Source organism: Lepisosteus platostomus, chromosome 18, assembly GCF_059453375.1.
Source record: "Lepisosteus platostomus isolate fLepPlt1 chromosome 18, fLepPlt1.hap1, whole genome shotgun sequence".
NCBI classification, from domain to species: Eukaryota; Metazoa; Chordata; class Actinopteri; order Semionotiformes; family Lepisosteidae; genus Lepisosteus; species Lepisosteus platostomus.
Genome location: NC_142628.1, coordinates 11,660,179 through 11,676,327, shown reverse-complemented (window position 1 = coordinate 11,676,327; position 16,149 = coordinate 11,660,179). Strand labels below are relative to the sequence as shown.

At 36.9% G+C, this 16,149-nt stretch overlaps 1 protein-coding gene across 5 annotated transcripts in view; it reads right to left on the bottom strand.

Annotated features, from left to right (window-relative positions):
- shank2b (SH3 and multiple ankyrin repeat domains 2b) overlaps positions 1 to 16,149 on the bottom strand; it is a 185,853-nt gene that overhangs the window by 70,029 nt on the left and 99,675 nt on the right. For all 5 annotated transcript variants that reach the window (XM_088611003.1, XM_088611004.1, XM_088611005.1 and 2 more), the window contains exons 13-14: positions 15,501 to 15,614; positions 885 to 960 (exon numbers count right to left, since the gene is read on the bottom strand). In XM_088611003.1, the coding sequence (XP_088467129.1) occupies positions 885 to 960; positions 15,501 to 15,614 (190 nt within the window). The remainder of the gene's footprint in view (positions 1 to 884; positions 961 to 15,500; positions 15,615 to 16,149) is intronic.

Genomic DNA, 16,149 nt, shown 5'->3' with positions numbered 1-16,149 from the left:
AATGTTATGAGAGCTTGAACTAAACAAATGTGTGCACAAAAGTAAAGGATGTAGAACATCTGAAATAGTTAAAAGATATCTAGATCATTGGTGTCTCCTCCAGACTCTCAGTCACAGAACAGGTTTCTTGAACTTGTACTGTAAAGGTACTGCCTCTCCTTTACAAACCATTCAACCTCATTTGGATTTTTTACAACTTTAGTAAGAAAGAGTAGAGAAAAGCTGGTCACCAACTCCACATGAGCCAGAGGAAAACATGGCAGGAAATGGTTTTTGCTTTTGTATGTCACAATGCAGAATATTTTTGTAAGTCCTTTTTCAAAGTTAGAGGAGGGGAGCATCTTCAAAGGTTTGTGTGAACTCCATAATGGCGCGAGAAGCAGTAGGAGGTGTTATTTTGGACATCCAAGACAATTTGCTTAATATTTTGCTTGTTCTTTAAAGAAACGACGCTTTCCACTCCTGTCTTGAGAAACTTCAGCTGCCTTTTTTTCCATCCGTTTTCCCAACCTGGTGCACTTATCTGACCTCTGCTTTTCACCATCATGGGGTCCACAGGCTGGATCTGATCATACCGGCTGCTTTCCAGATTAGTGGCAGCATTTGTTTTTGAAAAACGTAACCAGATTACACTCACTACATTAACTACTGGTCCTGGTGGCTTCTGTTTTTTTCCCCACCTTGGATTCTAAATTATGATTTGAAATATATAAAATATGGTTCATTTTAAATTTCTTACAGTTTTGACTTATTAAAATATGTTCTCATGTTTAAAACAAAATAATGACATACTGTAATTGCACGACTGGAATCAATTCTCTCCAAACTCTTTGCTTTGAGACCTGCAGCATGAAAACACAAATACAGTAAGAGCATCCCCTTACCTTGATGCATCAAAGCTATCGTAAGATCCAACAGTATAGTGCCTAAAAAGCTTCTTTGTTCTGTCCGTTCTGGTTTCTGTGAAAAAAAAGAAAAAAGTCAAACGAATATGTTAGAAAAAAATCAATATAATAAACATAAAATATAACCCTACATTAAGTTTGTACCTAAATAATTTCTCGAGTAAGAGAGAAGAGATTTGTGATTTCATGAGCAAGAGTATTCTCTTCTATAGCTGAAATATTGAATGACACAAAATTGCTACATGTAGATCCCTGCAATTGTAATAATTGTGTACATTTTTGGAATGTGCAGAAATGTGTTTGGATTTTTCATACATTTACATGCATTCTTTCCAATTTATGACACAGAGCAAGCTATTCTCCATTACACTCTTGCAATAATTGAGAGGAGCGATTTCCTTTGCTTAAGGGGATCAATTCGTCCACGATGCCGATTTCAATGAGACAATAAGAAGCACCTTGTAATCAGAGCACTGCTTCAGCAGCTTCTACAAGCCACATGAGTCACACCTCACTATCGGGATACAGAAACTCCATTCAGTAATTTTATTCCTTCTCTTTCCTCTGACTCACTAACAAAAAAAGGAGAAGCTATACAGAGTTCTGATTTTCTTTACCATTTTCTTTACAATTTAAATTCTATTTAAGCTCATAAGGTAAAAAAAAAATCCACAATCTCCTTTTCCAATAAAGGCCCACCATACGCTATTTCAGGCTCAGATCCTAGAGGATAAGAGCCTTCTATTGCATCCAGTCACTGATTTTCATAATGAGTACTTTATCAAGACCTGTGGAAATCAACAATTGCATGGAGATTTTGCTGTTTGCTAATCTGCTTCTCTGTCCTATTCTCATCTTTTCTTCCCATTGTGTGTGCACTACGTACATAATTGCATGGACATTTCTGTTCATTCACATCATGGAAAATTGCTAACACTGCAAAGTAGGTACAAAACAATTACAATTTCAGAACCAACTAATGTATAAATAAAAGACCCAAGCAGTGATTGCTCAAAACACAAACCTTGCCTCCACGGTTGTACTTTACACTGAAACAAACTTCAAATGATTTAAAAATAACTAAAGAGGAATGACGTCCTCTTTAGTCTTGGGAGAGCAGAGACCATCGCTCCTTTTCCATTTGTGCAAGCCGCTACTCAGTCTTAAAACACTGTACTGTATAGATTCATATGCCTTGTTTTCTATTGGGCACAATGTATTAATGACTACAAAAAGGGTGTGAAAAAAATCATAGCAGGAGCTATATCACAAAACCCCCCTTTCAAGAAGAGCACATATCCAGTCTTTATTGTTATTTACTTACTGTAGTCAGTATGAACAAAAATTAACCACATTAAACTAAAGAATACATTCTAGCTCTTAGGTTTAACAGGCGTAATAAAATTCTTCAAGAAATAAACACTGTCAAATTATGTCCGCTACATATAGCATGCGGTGAAGAAATATAACTGTTCTGTTGTCTTACTAACATTATACTAAGACTAAATATTTTTTTTCCCAGTCTATCATCATCCCAGTCAATCATCAGGAAATCCACTTTTCTGTTGTTTTAACAGTTAAACTCAATCGCATGTAAAAAGAACTGATACACTTTAGTTTTCCACTATGCTTCTCAATACTTGAAAGTGTAAAAAAATATAAAATCAAAATTTCCAATTATACTTTAAACCAAAGTTAGTGACACTAGAATGTATAAAGCCTTCCACAGCATGCCCTCCGAAACCTTAATGACCTGTTGGCTCTCTACCAATGCACAATAATTACAAGCTTTTTGAGTGTTCAACTCATAATGGCTTTACAATGGAGAGTGTTTTAAAGCCCAGTACATCTGCAGTGATTGATCAACATTAATAGGATAAAAGTGCCTTCAAATGCAGGCCAGAATGAAGTCTAGGTTCAAGCAATACCACAGCAGCAAAAAAATATGTCTCAGCTGATAAAGCTGTTAATAAATCTAATTAACTGTCACCATCCTGTCTAACACTTTATAGTTGTACTGTACATGAGGATCTAAGTGAATCGATTTCCCTGACTATTCTGGCCTTTGACCCTTCTCAAAAGTAGAACTTGAATGTCGCTACTAAGACCTTTCTTAACAGCAGAATTTCAAAAGCTCGAATAATAATAATATGACTACTACTACTTGCACCACACACTAATGCTGCCACTTCTGCTGACAAATGTACAGTAATAGTACTACTAGAACTCATATGAATATTAAAAGCAAGTTAAGGCATTCAGAAATTTTAGCTTCTGAGCATCTGCAGCCCTTAGGCTATGGGGGACCAAACAAAGTATTCTAGACAATTTTCTTTTCTTACTGAAGGGTTAACAAAACATAGATAAACACAGTAAACACACGTGTACATGTAAATCCTGTGTGCAGCTAATGTTTAATGATGTTATTGTCAAAAAGCTGTGTAGGATTCAACAGTTTTACCTCCTGACCTAAATTAAATGTTTCATTGCTTTCAAGGCGGTTGACACGCTACAATGGTTTCGTTTTGTCATGTTTTTCTATCAGATAATTCAAAATTAAAATTCACACAAGATTCAGTTACATTTCTCTTTAAAATAAGATCTTATAATATCTTTATATAATTGAAAATTATAACCTACATGCGTGATTAGAACAAGTGCACGTGATAGCAAATAATAGTTTTTTTTTTTACAATTTAATCAAATTGCCGATTCTGTCATTCTGTCAAAATAATCAGTGCTCTAAAATTAGTGTCCTCACACTTTTTAGTTAAAGATCATGCAGTGTTGGTGCATACACAAAAAATGTTTTTTTAGGATAAGGTAGTATAATGACTAGTAACAGCATATGTCAAATCATGTACAGTAAAAATTACAAGAACTAGAAGCCCTGTCATTAAGTTTGAGTGTGTAGTCTGATGATTAACATCAAGCTCATGCAAAACGTGTATAACAATAAATAAGGTTTAATTAACAGTTACAACTAAAACTTAATAAAAAAAAATACCACATTCCTAACACAAATACAGTATGTTACAAGTCAATCAATTTACAACTCCAGCAATCAGTCAAAAAATCAGGCAATGAGAATTAAACTATTTTTAGGAGAGAGAAAAAGTAGACCATTATTCTAATAAAGCTTGCAGAGCTCAATGGGTTTTGCTATTACTGGAAACATCAGCTGAAAGCTATAGGGTTCACTATCCCCGATAGCAGCACGAAGCATTCATTTGCAGTGTGAATCTACATACTACAGCAAACACAGTAATTTAAGTATGCTAAACAAAACCCAGGGGAGACAAAATGTAGCATCAGAATCTTGTCTGTTTGTCCTAGATCAGTCTTGAGTACAAAAAGATGATATAAACACGTTATCCACATGGATTTTATCATGAACATTCAAAATAGCCTCTCCCTAAATAAAACTCATTAAGTTTCTTTTAAGCTGGAGCTACATTCAGTTATCTCACATTACCTCCAAAGTGAACTTTCTTCCTTGATCTAGGAGTTTCTTCCATTTGCTCCCAATTTGCCTCCCAGGTAAGCCGTGAATTTCGGTTTCCAAGAAAGACAAGCGCCAGACTGAAGAACCTTTATGGTTCAGACCACTACACAGCCCAAACTGTGTGGAGAAAGTTTCAAGTATCCCAAAACCAGCACAAATGCATCCATATTCAGCAAGAACAGAAAACGGCAAAGCCCATGTACTGAGAAAAGCTATGTAGCCTCTGTTCGTACAGCTAGGGAAAAAAAAGTAAAAAAAAAAACTATATCATGCCAAGGCCCACTCCATAGCAACAGAGTTGTACAGTGTAGAGAATGTTTCCATGGAAATGCTTCAATCAGGAATCTACATGAGTGGTGAAGTGGAGGGTGTCTCAAAACCCATTGCAATTACGCATGCCATTAGAAAATGAATGGGGAGGGGGACAGACTTTTCCCAAGCTTACTGAAGTATTGGATTTTTCTTAGTACATATCCTGCTTCAGGTGGCACTGCTTCTGAGTAAAAAACACATCACGTGTTGAAATAGAAACCACTACTTACTGGCGCCACTGATTTTTTTTTAGATGTGAGAAAATGTTGAAGAGGAGATGCAGAGCCAACAAAAGCCAACAGCTGAGAAGAAGAAGCAGCCTGAAGCCTTTGCATACATGCAAGCACGGATAAGGTGGGCACATGTCAAAACTGTAGAGAACCTGTGCTGTAGGCACTCTTAACAGTTTTCAAAGGCAAACAATAAAGCAGGAGCAAATATGATCTTTCCATATTGAAATACATCTGTGTATGAACACAGACTACAGAACAGAAAATGATCAGACTCTTTAAAATCTCAGCTCTAACAATTTTCATACAGAATGTTTCATACCATGCTTAAAAGCTGCTACATCTCTGTTCAGTACAATACTGAGAATAATGCAGCAATGAATTTTAATGAGTTAGACTTTTTTTAGTATCATCTTAAAGTACTGTAATTAAGGTCGAAGTGTAAGCAAGATCCTTTTGTTACAATTGTGCTCTTTAATACATTTCTAGCAACACGTAAATGGATTTGAAAATGATCGTGCTTTCAGCAGTCTTGAAGAACAGGGGCAAAGCTTTTCCAGATGTGTACTGAGAGCCGCATACTAGGTGATTTCCATATCTGTGCCAAATCGGTTCGTTGGGTCCGAGCTCGACCCGGTTGCCATGGTGCAAAGCACACTAGAGAGCACATGACTCCCATCCCCCACTGGGCAGAATACAGGTCCACTGCAGGAACTCCGCCCTGCAATGCCGGATACCATTCATACAATCTGGGGCAAACTGGGGTAAAGTACATCGCTTAAAGAAGAACAAGGTTCAAAGTCTGTAGCAGGGACTTTGAACCCATAACCCACAAAAATAACAGAGATCATTCACATAAGAGTTAAAAGTATTCTGTTATCTACAACAAATTTTTGCATAAACAAAACAAAAGTTGTCACTTTCAATTCTCTACCAATTGTGTTTAAGTACAAGTCTAGAAATATAAATTATTACTGAAACAAGGTACTTCACCATCACCATATTGATTCGATTATGAATAGATTAAGGCCACAGAGTCTTCTGGTTTACACTCCTGCTGATCTCTTAATTATGTAGCTGAAGTAATTATTCACTTAACTCATTTAACTCTTCCTTGAGGTGAAAAATAGACCTTTAAAATGTACTTGACTACAGCTTGAGACCTGGAGCTGCATATCTAATGTACAGTACACCATGGTCATAACATAGTCACAAGACTTCGCTGATCTTTTTCTTTTGGTTTATCATTGCTTAAAGACAAGGGGAAGATTAATAATAAAAGACAGTAATAGATCATGCAGTCTACACTCTGTGGCCCTTCCAATCCACCCCATTATAGAATTTTTCTCCAAACACCTCCTTAGACATATAAGTGCTCATTAACAATATTGGTGTAACACTTAAGTACCTAGTTGTATGAAAATACTGTGAAGGGACAGAAGCTGAGGTGGATCAGAGATCTCAGACTCAGATCGCCGGGGTCTTAGTGACAAACGTGTTCTCATTTACCTACAGTAGTTAATCTAACTAATTAATCTGTTTGTTTAATAGTGGAAGTACTGCACTTCTAACCTGGCTCTGAGGGGATTTACAGATAACTGTGCCCTTAATGAAGTGAATGTCTTATGTACTCAAACGTAAAAAGGGCTTAAGAAAAATCTAATGCATGTGTAATCTAGAAAACAAATGAACTGTTTGATTCATCACTCAGGTTGAAATAAAAACCAGAAAACACATGGCATTTATGTAACTATGGTCGAGATCCCTGGTCTAGATAGTTAATCTATCTCATTAGTCTTAGCCTTTCTGAGTCAGTAGTATTTAAGCTGCCCTAGTTGCAGTACATGTGAAATCATATAAATATGACTGTAAAATGATAGAGTAGTAGTAATATGGTGCAACCAATGCACTCCTCAGTTTGGTAAATAATGTGAAACTAACAGGAAAGTTAAATAAAGATACTAAAATTTAAAATAAATGGAAAAAACAACTCAATCAATACAGTTAAGATGTAGCTATGTAATGGAATTCATTTAGCACCAATTTTTGGTTCATTTATCTAAAACTGAACCTTAAACAAACAGCTACAATCTCACATGACGTATTACAGTATTTTAATGCTTTTCTGTACCCTATAAAACAGCACAATTTGGCTTAATATTTTGATATCCACAGCTCCAATTGTGAGATGCTGCAGCAGTAATCAGAAGAAGTCGGAGGGTAGTGGTTAGGGTAGTTACAGGATGTATCTGAGCTTTCCATTGAGATCCCAGCCTGGCTAACTTGGCAGACAAATTCAAATGCGGCTGAAGACATTTCAATTGAATGCCCTGTGCCATAGTGCTTCCATAATAAAAATAAGACATGTGTGGAGTTTGCACACCAGCGTACAGTATTCGTCTGACATGCTCACTCTCTGACTGTCACTGGGAAGGAATGGGTTCTTGAAGCTTCCAGTGGAGAGGAATGCACTGGAGACTCCTGCTCCACTGAGGGGGTCTGGTCCAGAGGAGGAGGCAGTGCGATGCAGGAGGTGTGGGTGTGAGGCTGATTGGAGGTGGGAATGAGTGGGCGTGAGCGAGGGAAATCTACACAAGGGCAGAAGGGAGCAGTAGCGGTGGGGTTTTTTTTTTTTTCGGCTGAAGCAGAAGGGAGAGTACTGCACATCCTCACTCCCACACACGCTTTTAGTACATACACTAGTGTAAAATCTCAACAACTTTCACAGTTCTGGGAATAACATGAATTAAATAAGTACCGTAAGGATACATGCAAACATAGGGTATGTGTATACATAAAAAAGAAATAAGAGGGCATCAATTCATATACTGTGTAATATTATGATATAGTATGCATTAGAAAATTAGCTCAGAATTACACTTAATATGCAGTTCATGGCTGAAATTGGCTCAGGAGCCAAAACTCAGTTTTTTCTTTGTATGAAATATGTATGAACTTGTAATGAAGAACAATTGCCACACACTGCAATCCCGCACGTACAATTATTTGTCTGTGACGTGGCAGATGGAACAGAAACTCAATGAAAGAACAGCAGACTAAGGGATGTATGTCAGCCCCATTGAGGTGAAATGCGGAGTACAAGGGTGAAAGACCTGGCAGGACTAGAGGCCAGAACAGCTTTTTCCGACAACATTAGTTTAGTCTTGAAGACAACAGACAGAGCTGAAGATAACAACATAAGCAGAACCACCCTTGATTTAAATTTCACACTTTCTCATATCTGTTTGCTTTTCTATCTCTTGCCAGAAGTTTCCCAATGAGGTCATAGCAGAATCTACATGAACACCCAGATATTTTGCCTGCACAGTCACTTGCTGCTCAGGATCAGCCTTTAATTACAGGAAAATGGCTGTCGCTTGCTGCATCATGAAAATAAGATATCGGCACATTCAGATGGCAAATCTACTACATTACTAAATAGAAAAATATGAAAACAAACATTAATTAAATAAACAAGTGCAGGTTACATTGTGCTATATAAATTATTACAAGCTTCACACCGCTTCATAAACAAGAGTAAAATATTGTTTGGGTTTGGGTTTAACTGTTTGATAAATGCCTTTCAGATTATAGACCAGTACAATGTCACACTGGAAACACCTGACACTATGAACATGCTGCTGCAAGTGAAAAACGTGATTCCTGTAACAGAATTTGTAGCATTATCCTAATTTACTATTCCAATTTACACTTCCTATGACATGAAAAATATGCAGAACACGTTATTCTGATATAATCCATCTCAAAAAGAAATGTGCATCCTGTTGATTAATGTCAATGAAACCTTTCAAGTTTCATTATAAAACATCACTTAAATTTATACAACAATCCATACAACCTACAGTTTCACGTGAGATGTAACCACACCATACTGTATGGTAATGATTGATCATGCATTGTAATGCCTGGAAGTCAACAGCTGATGAGGTACAACTCAGCAGAGTCAGGCTGAGCTAAACAGCCTTTTGAAGAACCTCTGTTCTGGTACAGCTCCAATGATACGCCCTCTAGTGGCTATACCATGACTTATTTTTCACTAAAACATTAGTCAGGCGCCAACGCCCCCACTCCCTGCCTGTCACGCATCATGAACCCGACCTTAATGTCACCTTAACAATGACTGGATGATCTTTGATACTATAATGGTAAAAGCAGGTCATTTCTTTCCTTATTTTCTGCACATGTGAACATTTTGAAATTTATTGCAACACAAAGGACAAGGCATAAAGGCAATGGGGTTTTGATTTCTTCTTTTCTCTGGGTGGGGTTCACAGAGGATAACATGGGTCAAGATCATCCTACCCTGGTTAGGGTGAAGGTCAGAGAGTGCAACAAGCACAGAAACGTACCAAACATAAATGTTTTCTTTCTGAGAGCAATGTTTCCTATACTTTAACACCATACTTAAGTCTAGGTTTCTAGGAAGGCATCAAATAAAGAAAAATCAAGATTGACAAGATTTATGTAAGATTTCAGAGCAATTCTATCCATATATTTTATTATTAATAGCGTAGTTTGCATTTTAAAGGAGTCTTTCTTTTTCTGCGAGAAAACACATGCAGTACACATCGTTTCACTAATACAACAAGGCAAAAACTGCCTGATTTAATTGTTTTTTTTTCACCTAAACCCAACCACTTTTGTCAAAAAGAAGTGATAAGTAATGCGTTTGTATAAAAAATTCAGTTTAATTAACTAACAACACTTTAACAGAGAGACTGTCTGACCTTTTTTTTATCTGGAATTATTCTGGTTACACTTATCAAAGAAATATGCAAAAGAAAACTATTGATTTATCACAATGCAACAGTTAATTTTTTTGCATGTGAAAAGATGGATTGCTTTAAAGTAGGGATATTGCTTGTTAATCCTGTATGCATTTTGCAATCTAAATAGAAAAGTAATTAAAATGATCATTAGGGATCTGTTAATAAGCAATTTGTTTGCCAAGTGATTTAAAGCATTTTCACAGATGAATAAAAACATGATAATAATACTATATTTCATTCCTGAATGAACAGCCTTAATTAAATCCAGCCTTTAAAACACCTGTTCAAACAATCTTACTTAATCACTGTGAGATTAACTGTTTTACACATACAGTATAATTCTTCTCAGTCCCGGAGTCAATACTTAAGACAGAAAAGGAATAACTGCAACATGAAAATATTACTCTTTATTATGAAATTACCCTTTACATAATAAAGAGTGATATTCTCTCTCCTCTACAAGCATCCCAATGAATGAAACACAGCAATCATTGTTCTGCTTGTTTTGAACACTCGGCAAATACATTTAAACATTACTCAAAGGCTCAACTTTGTACAAAACATGGAGAAATGACTCTCTATCCCCTGTAATGAACTGATTAAGCATACCTGATTTAGCATAGACTCTGATTAAATTAGAATTTTGAGCAACCCATCAGTCACAAAATAGTTGCCCATTATTTGATGGCTCCTCTCTTTTCTAATTTGCAGTGACCAATAATCTTGTATTATATACCGATGGAATTTGGAGCCTCTACGTTTTTAAGACTTACCCACGAGGACATGCAGTTCCAACTGAAGCAGCACCAAGTCTCAGAACTGCAGGCATTCAGAAAGTCAGACGGTCACTGTTTTACCTGGAGAACCACATGAGCTGTGACTACCTGGTCTCCTACTCCTGCTGATTGTGCACCCACACTTTATTACAGGCATTTATTTATTTTACAAATAGGATTCTTGCATCTACCCAATAGGAATCTGCCATCATGTAAAAGGTTTGTCCTCTGTGAGTAACAGGTGGGTCAAACATTTTCTGGCCAGCATGGAGCTTCTTTAAAAAGCAATATTCTTACAATCCAGCTGTTATACAGCTACAGTAAATCAATATATGGTACAAAAAAGATATAGTTTCATGTGTTGATAATATAAGTTTCAACTTAATATTTCTTAGAAATATGGTTATTTGTTGCTTTTTTTAACCCTTTACTCATTACAGGATAGCAAGGGATAGCAGCCAATATGCTTAGCAAAGTAATTCCTTTAAAAAAAAATATAGGTCACCTTTTTATTATTGTTGTATTTTTACAAAATTATTAGGAAATGGTCCTTTATCTCATTAACAATGCAATTGCATGTTCTTGGAATTGTGCGAATGCTAAGTTTCAGCATATATGCATGGAATTAAATACACTAAATTTTAAGAAATAAAACAGCTGAATATACTGTATACAAATTTGCTGATGCAGAAGAGATTAATTTGGATGAAAAATACATGCAAGCAAAATGTTGCCAATGGCAGCCTTTACCCATTTGGGTGTTACATACTGTACCGTCCTTAAACCAGTAAGTTAAAAGTACAGTAGCTGTATAAAGTCATAGTTTTGTAAAATGTGAAACACAGAACATGGAATTCAAGATTATGCCATTTCTTGTGGCTGAAAGATCAATAGGCCTACTTTTTGTCGATAATTCAAGAGTTTTTGGTTTAGGCATTGTGTGATACTCTTATTACTCTGATTTCCAGTTGAGATACCGATTTGGCTTCAGTGCTCCTGACTGTGGGAACAACAGCTTGGCTATGGGGATGAGTCCATTGGAAACCCCATGGTAGGTGTAATGAGCCAAGGTGTGTCTGCAAGTCTGAGGGCGGGGCAGAGGGGGAAAGATAAAGCCGTGACTATCAGGATAGCCAAATCACTAGATGCTGCGATCAAAGATTTCTTATGTCAGCAACAGGAAACAAGGTTACGTTACGTCTGTACATAAAGCAGTCTGTAAAGAAACAAAGCAATTCGGAAAGGAACAGCACATCATTTTGCGTTACCATTCTGCAACCTTCAACTCAAGGATAACTTTTTTTTTCGGATAAGAAGTCACCTGGGCCTCTGTCATGCATGAGAAGATTTGTCCCTCTCCTGTTCTTCCTGTCCTTCAGGGAGACAGAACAGAATCTGCTCTCCATTCGCGAGGTGCAGAGCCTCAGCAGACTGCAGCTTGAGGCTCAATCTGAGAGAGCTTCTGTTTCAAATGCTTGCAACAATATAAATGCCACAAAGACAAACTAAGCCCCCAGCCTCCCTCCCTGTGTTTGCTCACTTAATCAGCAGGTAGATTCCTGATCAGAGAAAAAAAACAACACATTGATAAAAATTGAGGGGCAAACCCGAATGTAGAAACACAAACTCTACAGTTTCAATGCCCGGTTGCCTGTTGAAAGCAAACAGCACTGAGTCCATGTGACTGACTGCAGATCTCTGTGGGGGGCTTGTTCTAGGCAACAGCACTTGCCAGCATCCGTCTTGTTAAATCTACCCTATTAAACCAGCTTAGCACACAGTGAAATAATTACTTCAAATGTTACAGAATCAAATACAGCCATGAGCAATACAAAATTCTGAAGACTCAAGTTATTACTTTATTTTCTTTTTCTTCAATTAACATTAGCATTCAATTATGCTGTGTAGTAGGAAGGACATGCAACTGATTTAAATGTGCTTAAGTTTACATTTATAAAAATAATGATTTCTGATACTGCTATCTCTATTAGTCTTTATATGCATATCCTAGCAATTTAACAAGACCATTTATTTAATGAAAAAAAGATAAGAAGTTTCATTCTTTTTTCCATTATACTGTAAATTATTAATAGCTCAAAGTCATTCAAGCCATCAACATAAAATAAACTATGGCACTTTAATTTCTCAGTATGTTTTTGTACCATCTTCGCTTAACTTGGTCCTATATAACTGTATGTATCAGAATAGTCATATGTAATTTATGCTGTAGTTTAGTGTTGTTATATATTTTAACATCTGGCTTCATCAGCAGTGTAATAAAAACAGATTTGATAGCAATAGATGTCACAAACTTTTTGCGAGTCTCTTTAGGTTTTAATTTTAGATGATTGGGGCAGATCATCACGTAAAATGCTTCAGTGATGAATTTAAATATTGAAATGCCTGGTGCTTAGATTATTTACTTCACTTAATTAAAAAAAGATAAAAGCACTGTAGACCCTATTGTGTTTGCTAGATTACAAAAGGAAATTATCTCCAAGGTACTTCAACTACTAATGAAAACAGTTCATAGCAGTTGACAGATGAGCAGTGTCCTTTGTGGAAACGTGGCAGCTGTATGGAGAAATTGTTAGGGCTCTGGACTCAGAACTGGCAGGTTCAGACCCCAAGTGGGACAGTGGTGTTGTTCTCTTGAGCAAGGTACTACACTCAGATTGCTCCAGTAACATGCACTGCTCTATCAATGTATCCAAATGAAAGTCACTGTGGATAAAAGTGTCCAACAAATAAATGAGTAATAATAACCGTAGGGTTTCAAGCAACTGGTATTCCCACAAACCCAATCAATATGGTGCTGATATTTACTGGTATAAAACAGAAACATGAGGGTTTAGGCAATCATTTATGAAAGAAAGATTATTTGTCTGGATTCTGAGTTTGAGAATCTATTCAACAGAATATTCACAGAAGAAGATGCTTCCATGGTGCAGTAACGTTTTAACGAGTTTTCAATGCTTTTTTATATATTCTTGAAAGGCTAGCACAGCATATGTGCATGGAGACCCTGAATTCAAGACCTGACAGAAATTATTTTTCCCTTCTAGGAAGCTGAATGAGTGGGACTCCCAAGCCACAAAGACTAAGAGGTAAGAGCTGCTTTATTTACAGTTGTTAAGGGCTCATTGTCCTTCCTGCAATGAATCAAGCAAGAGAGTATACACCAGCAAAGCAACGCAAAGAGAACCTGTTGTAATTTTCCCAACTGGTCGACCAATGCCATAAATTTAATAAGGAGGGAGTTGGCTGCTTTCTTGCATTTACAAATTTCACACACTAAGTAATTTCTTATTTAATTTATTATAATGAAATCGCTTAACCTTAGTCGATAATCAAAATGTGACGTAGACGCCTAACGAAACCACACAAAAGCCCCTTTTACTTTCTCAGATTTTGAGAAATCTTCTAAAGACCAAGTGAAAACAAATCAATTAAATACTGATAATCAAGCACTTAACAGCCAACCAAAGGAGGCTAGCAACAGTAAATCAAGTGAGGCAGAATTATTTAGTGTACTCGAGCATACCAAAATGATTCTCTTACCCAGATTTTAAAAATGATATTATTATAATGGCTCAAACCAAATTAGCACTAATTCACTTTTAACAGCTCTGCAGGGAGTAGAAGTGCATGCTGAGATTTGTTTTCACTTCCTTATCTGGGAAATGGACACCAGAACCTGCACAGAGGGATGCGAGCAGCATGTTCCAGAAAACCGAGAGCTTTGTACAGGCCTTTTAGCCAAGTCCTCTTTCCAGAGGCCAGCAGGACAGCAGGCAGGTCTGGCCAGGACCTGCCAGGACGAGGCAGGTGCGATTGTACAGCCCTCCTCCATAGGCTCGGAGGAGGGTACCTGTCAGCTAGAGTCTGAGCCATGCAAATGCATGCTGAGCCCCATCTGCTTCATGGTGGAAGAAAGCTGAAGCAATAGTTCTGTACAGCATTGGGAAAGACATTAATTATTAATTATCTCCACAGTGTAAGCTATCTGCTTATACTGTAACTGAATTCACAGACAATGGTGAGACACATGGGACATATTTATGTATACAAATCTACAATGTTTTACAAAAAACATTTTCTATAGCAGTAGTATTGTTATAACTCTAGTAACAGATAATGCAGCATTAGTATAAATCATAAAATGATCTCACAGGCAGGAATTAATGCAACCTTTCACACTGCATTTGTTACAGCCAGATGTGTAAACCCTATATCTACAGTACTTTATTTTTCATTCTGGGACTAAGAACTATAGCCCCATATACTACATTAGCTACTGTATATGGTTTACACACTATACACTAAACAAACAAATAGTTCCATCATCGCCAGTTTATTCCAATGGTACAACCAGACAGTTTGTGCTACTAAATAAGCATGGTTTATGTATAAAATATAGATATATCTAAATAACCCTGCTTAATTTCAAACTTTGGGATGAAAGACAACCCATAATGCAAGCAAAAATGCATAATGTAAGAAAAATAAACACAAATTAAAAGCTGACTGCCATTGATCTAATTACTAAGACACAACATCACTATACAATTCCTCCGATACAAAACTTCAATGTTGAGGGGCAATAATACCCGCTACTTCTATCCTTTATTTAAATGCTATGGGGGTAAACCAGATATTTCAGGTCAAAAAACATTAAACAACCTTGCAAACATGTTGACAGACTTATTATTACTGCAGATACACAAAGCAAGGCCCCATATGGCTGACAGCTGATGTGAAGTGGAGGATGACAACCTACTTTTCACGGACTGGAATACTATCATTCAGTAATGTTTGGCACATTTGCACAGGCTGCCCCAGATAACTGCAATGAGGTGCTTGAGAGCATGTGCTATGGTCAATTCTTTCCTGATTTCAGTAACATGTTCAGCACTCGTTTAATGCAGTTCAAATCTGAGCACACACTCACCTCCTGTAGATGCAAGCATGCTCTCACTTACCAGGTTTACTTTCGTTTGGCTTCGCCTGAATCTCCTCCACACATTCTGCAGGGAACCATCCCACATGCCCTCGGGCACTGCCTTCCCAGAATCCCCCTTCTCCTATACTTAGGACTGGGACAAGGAGAAGGAAGAAAAACGGTTGGACTTAAATGTGTAGTGTGGTTTAAAAAACGCACACACACAACTTTTCGCTTTAAAAGATGTAGAATCCTAACACCTTCTTTGGACGACTGTCTTGCCTGTTAATTCTCCTGAATTAATCTTAACAGGCAACGGAATCAATTTTCTTATGGCTCATAAATTCCAAGAAAATTAAGGGCTGTAAAAAATATTGTATTCCTTATTTTGAATACTTTCCATTGTCTCTTTACTTCAAGTGTTTACAGACTTATTTTAAAAGCAAAACAATAATGCTTTGGTTATGTTTTTTGCATTCATTGAGTCTTAGGAATTATAATGGTGTATTGTACTGTGCAGATCATTACAATGTAAAGCAAACAATTGATCAATTAATTTTATCCTCATTTAGAAAGTCTACCTTAAGTCTGCCCTAATATCACTCTAATTCTACCTGTAACCCAAACATACTTTTCACCCTAATTAAATTTGAGCTCTAACCCAAATCCAAACTGATGCTGCTTTTTGC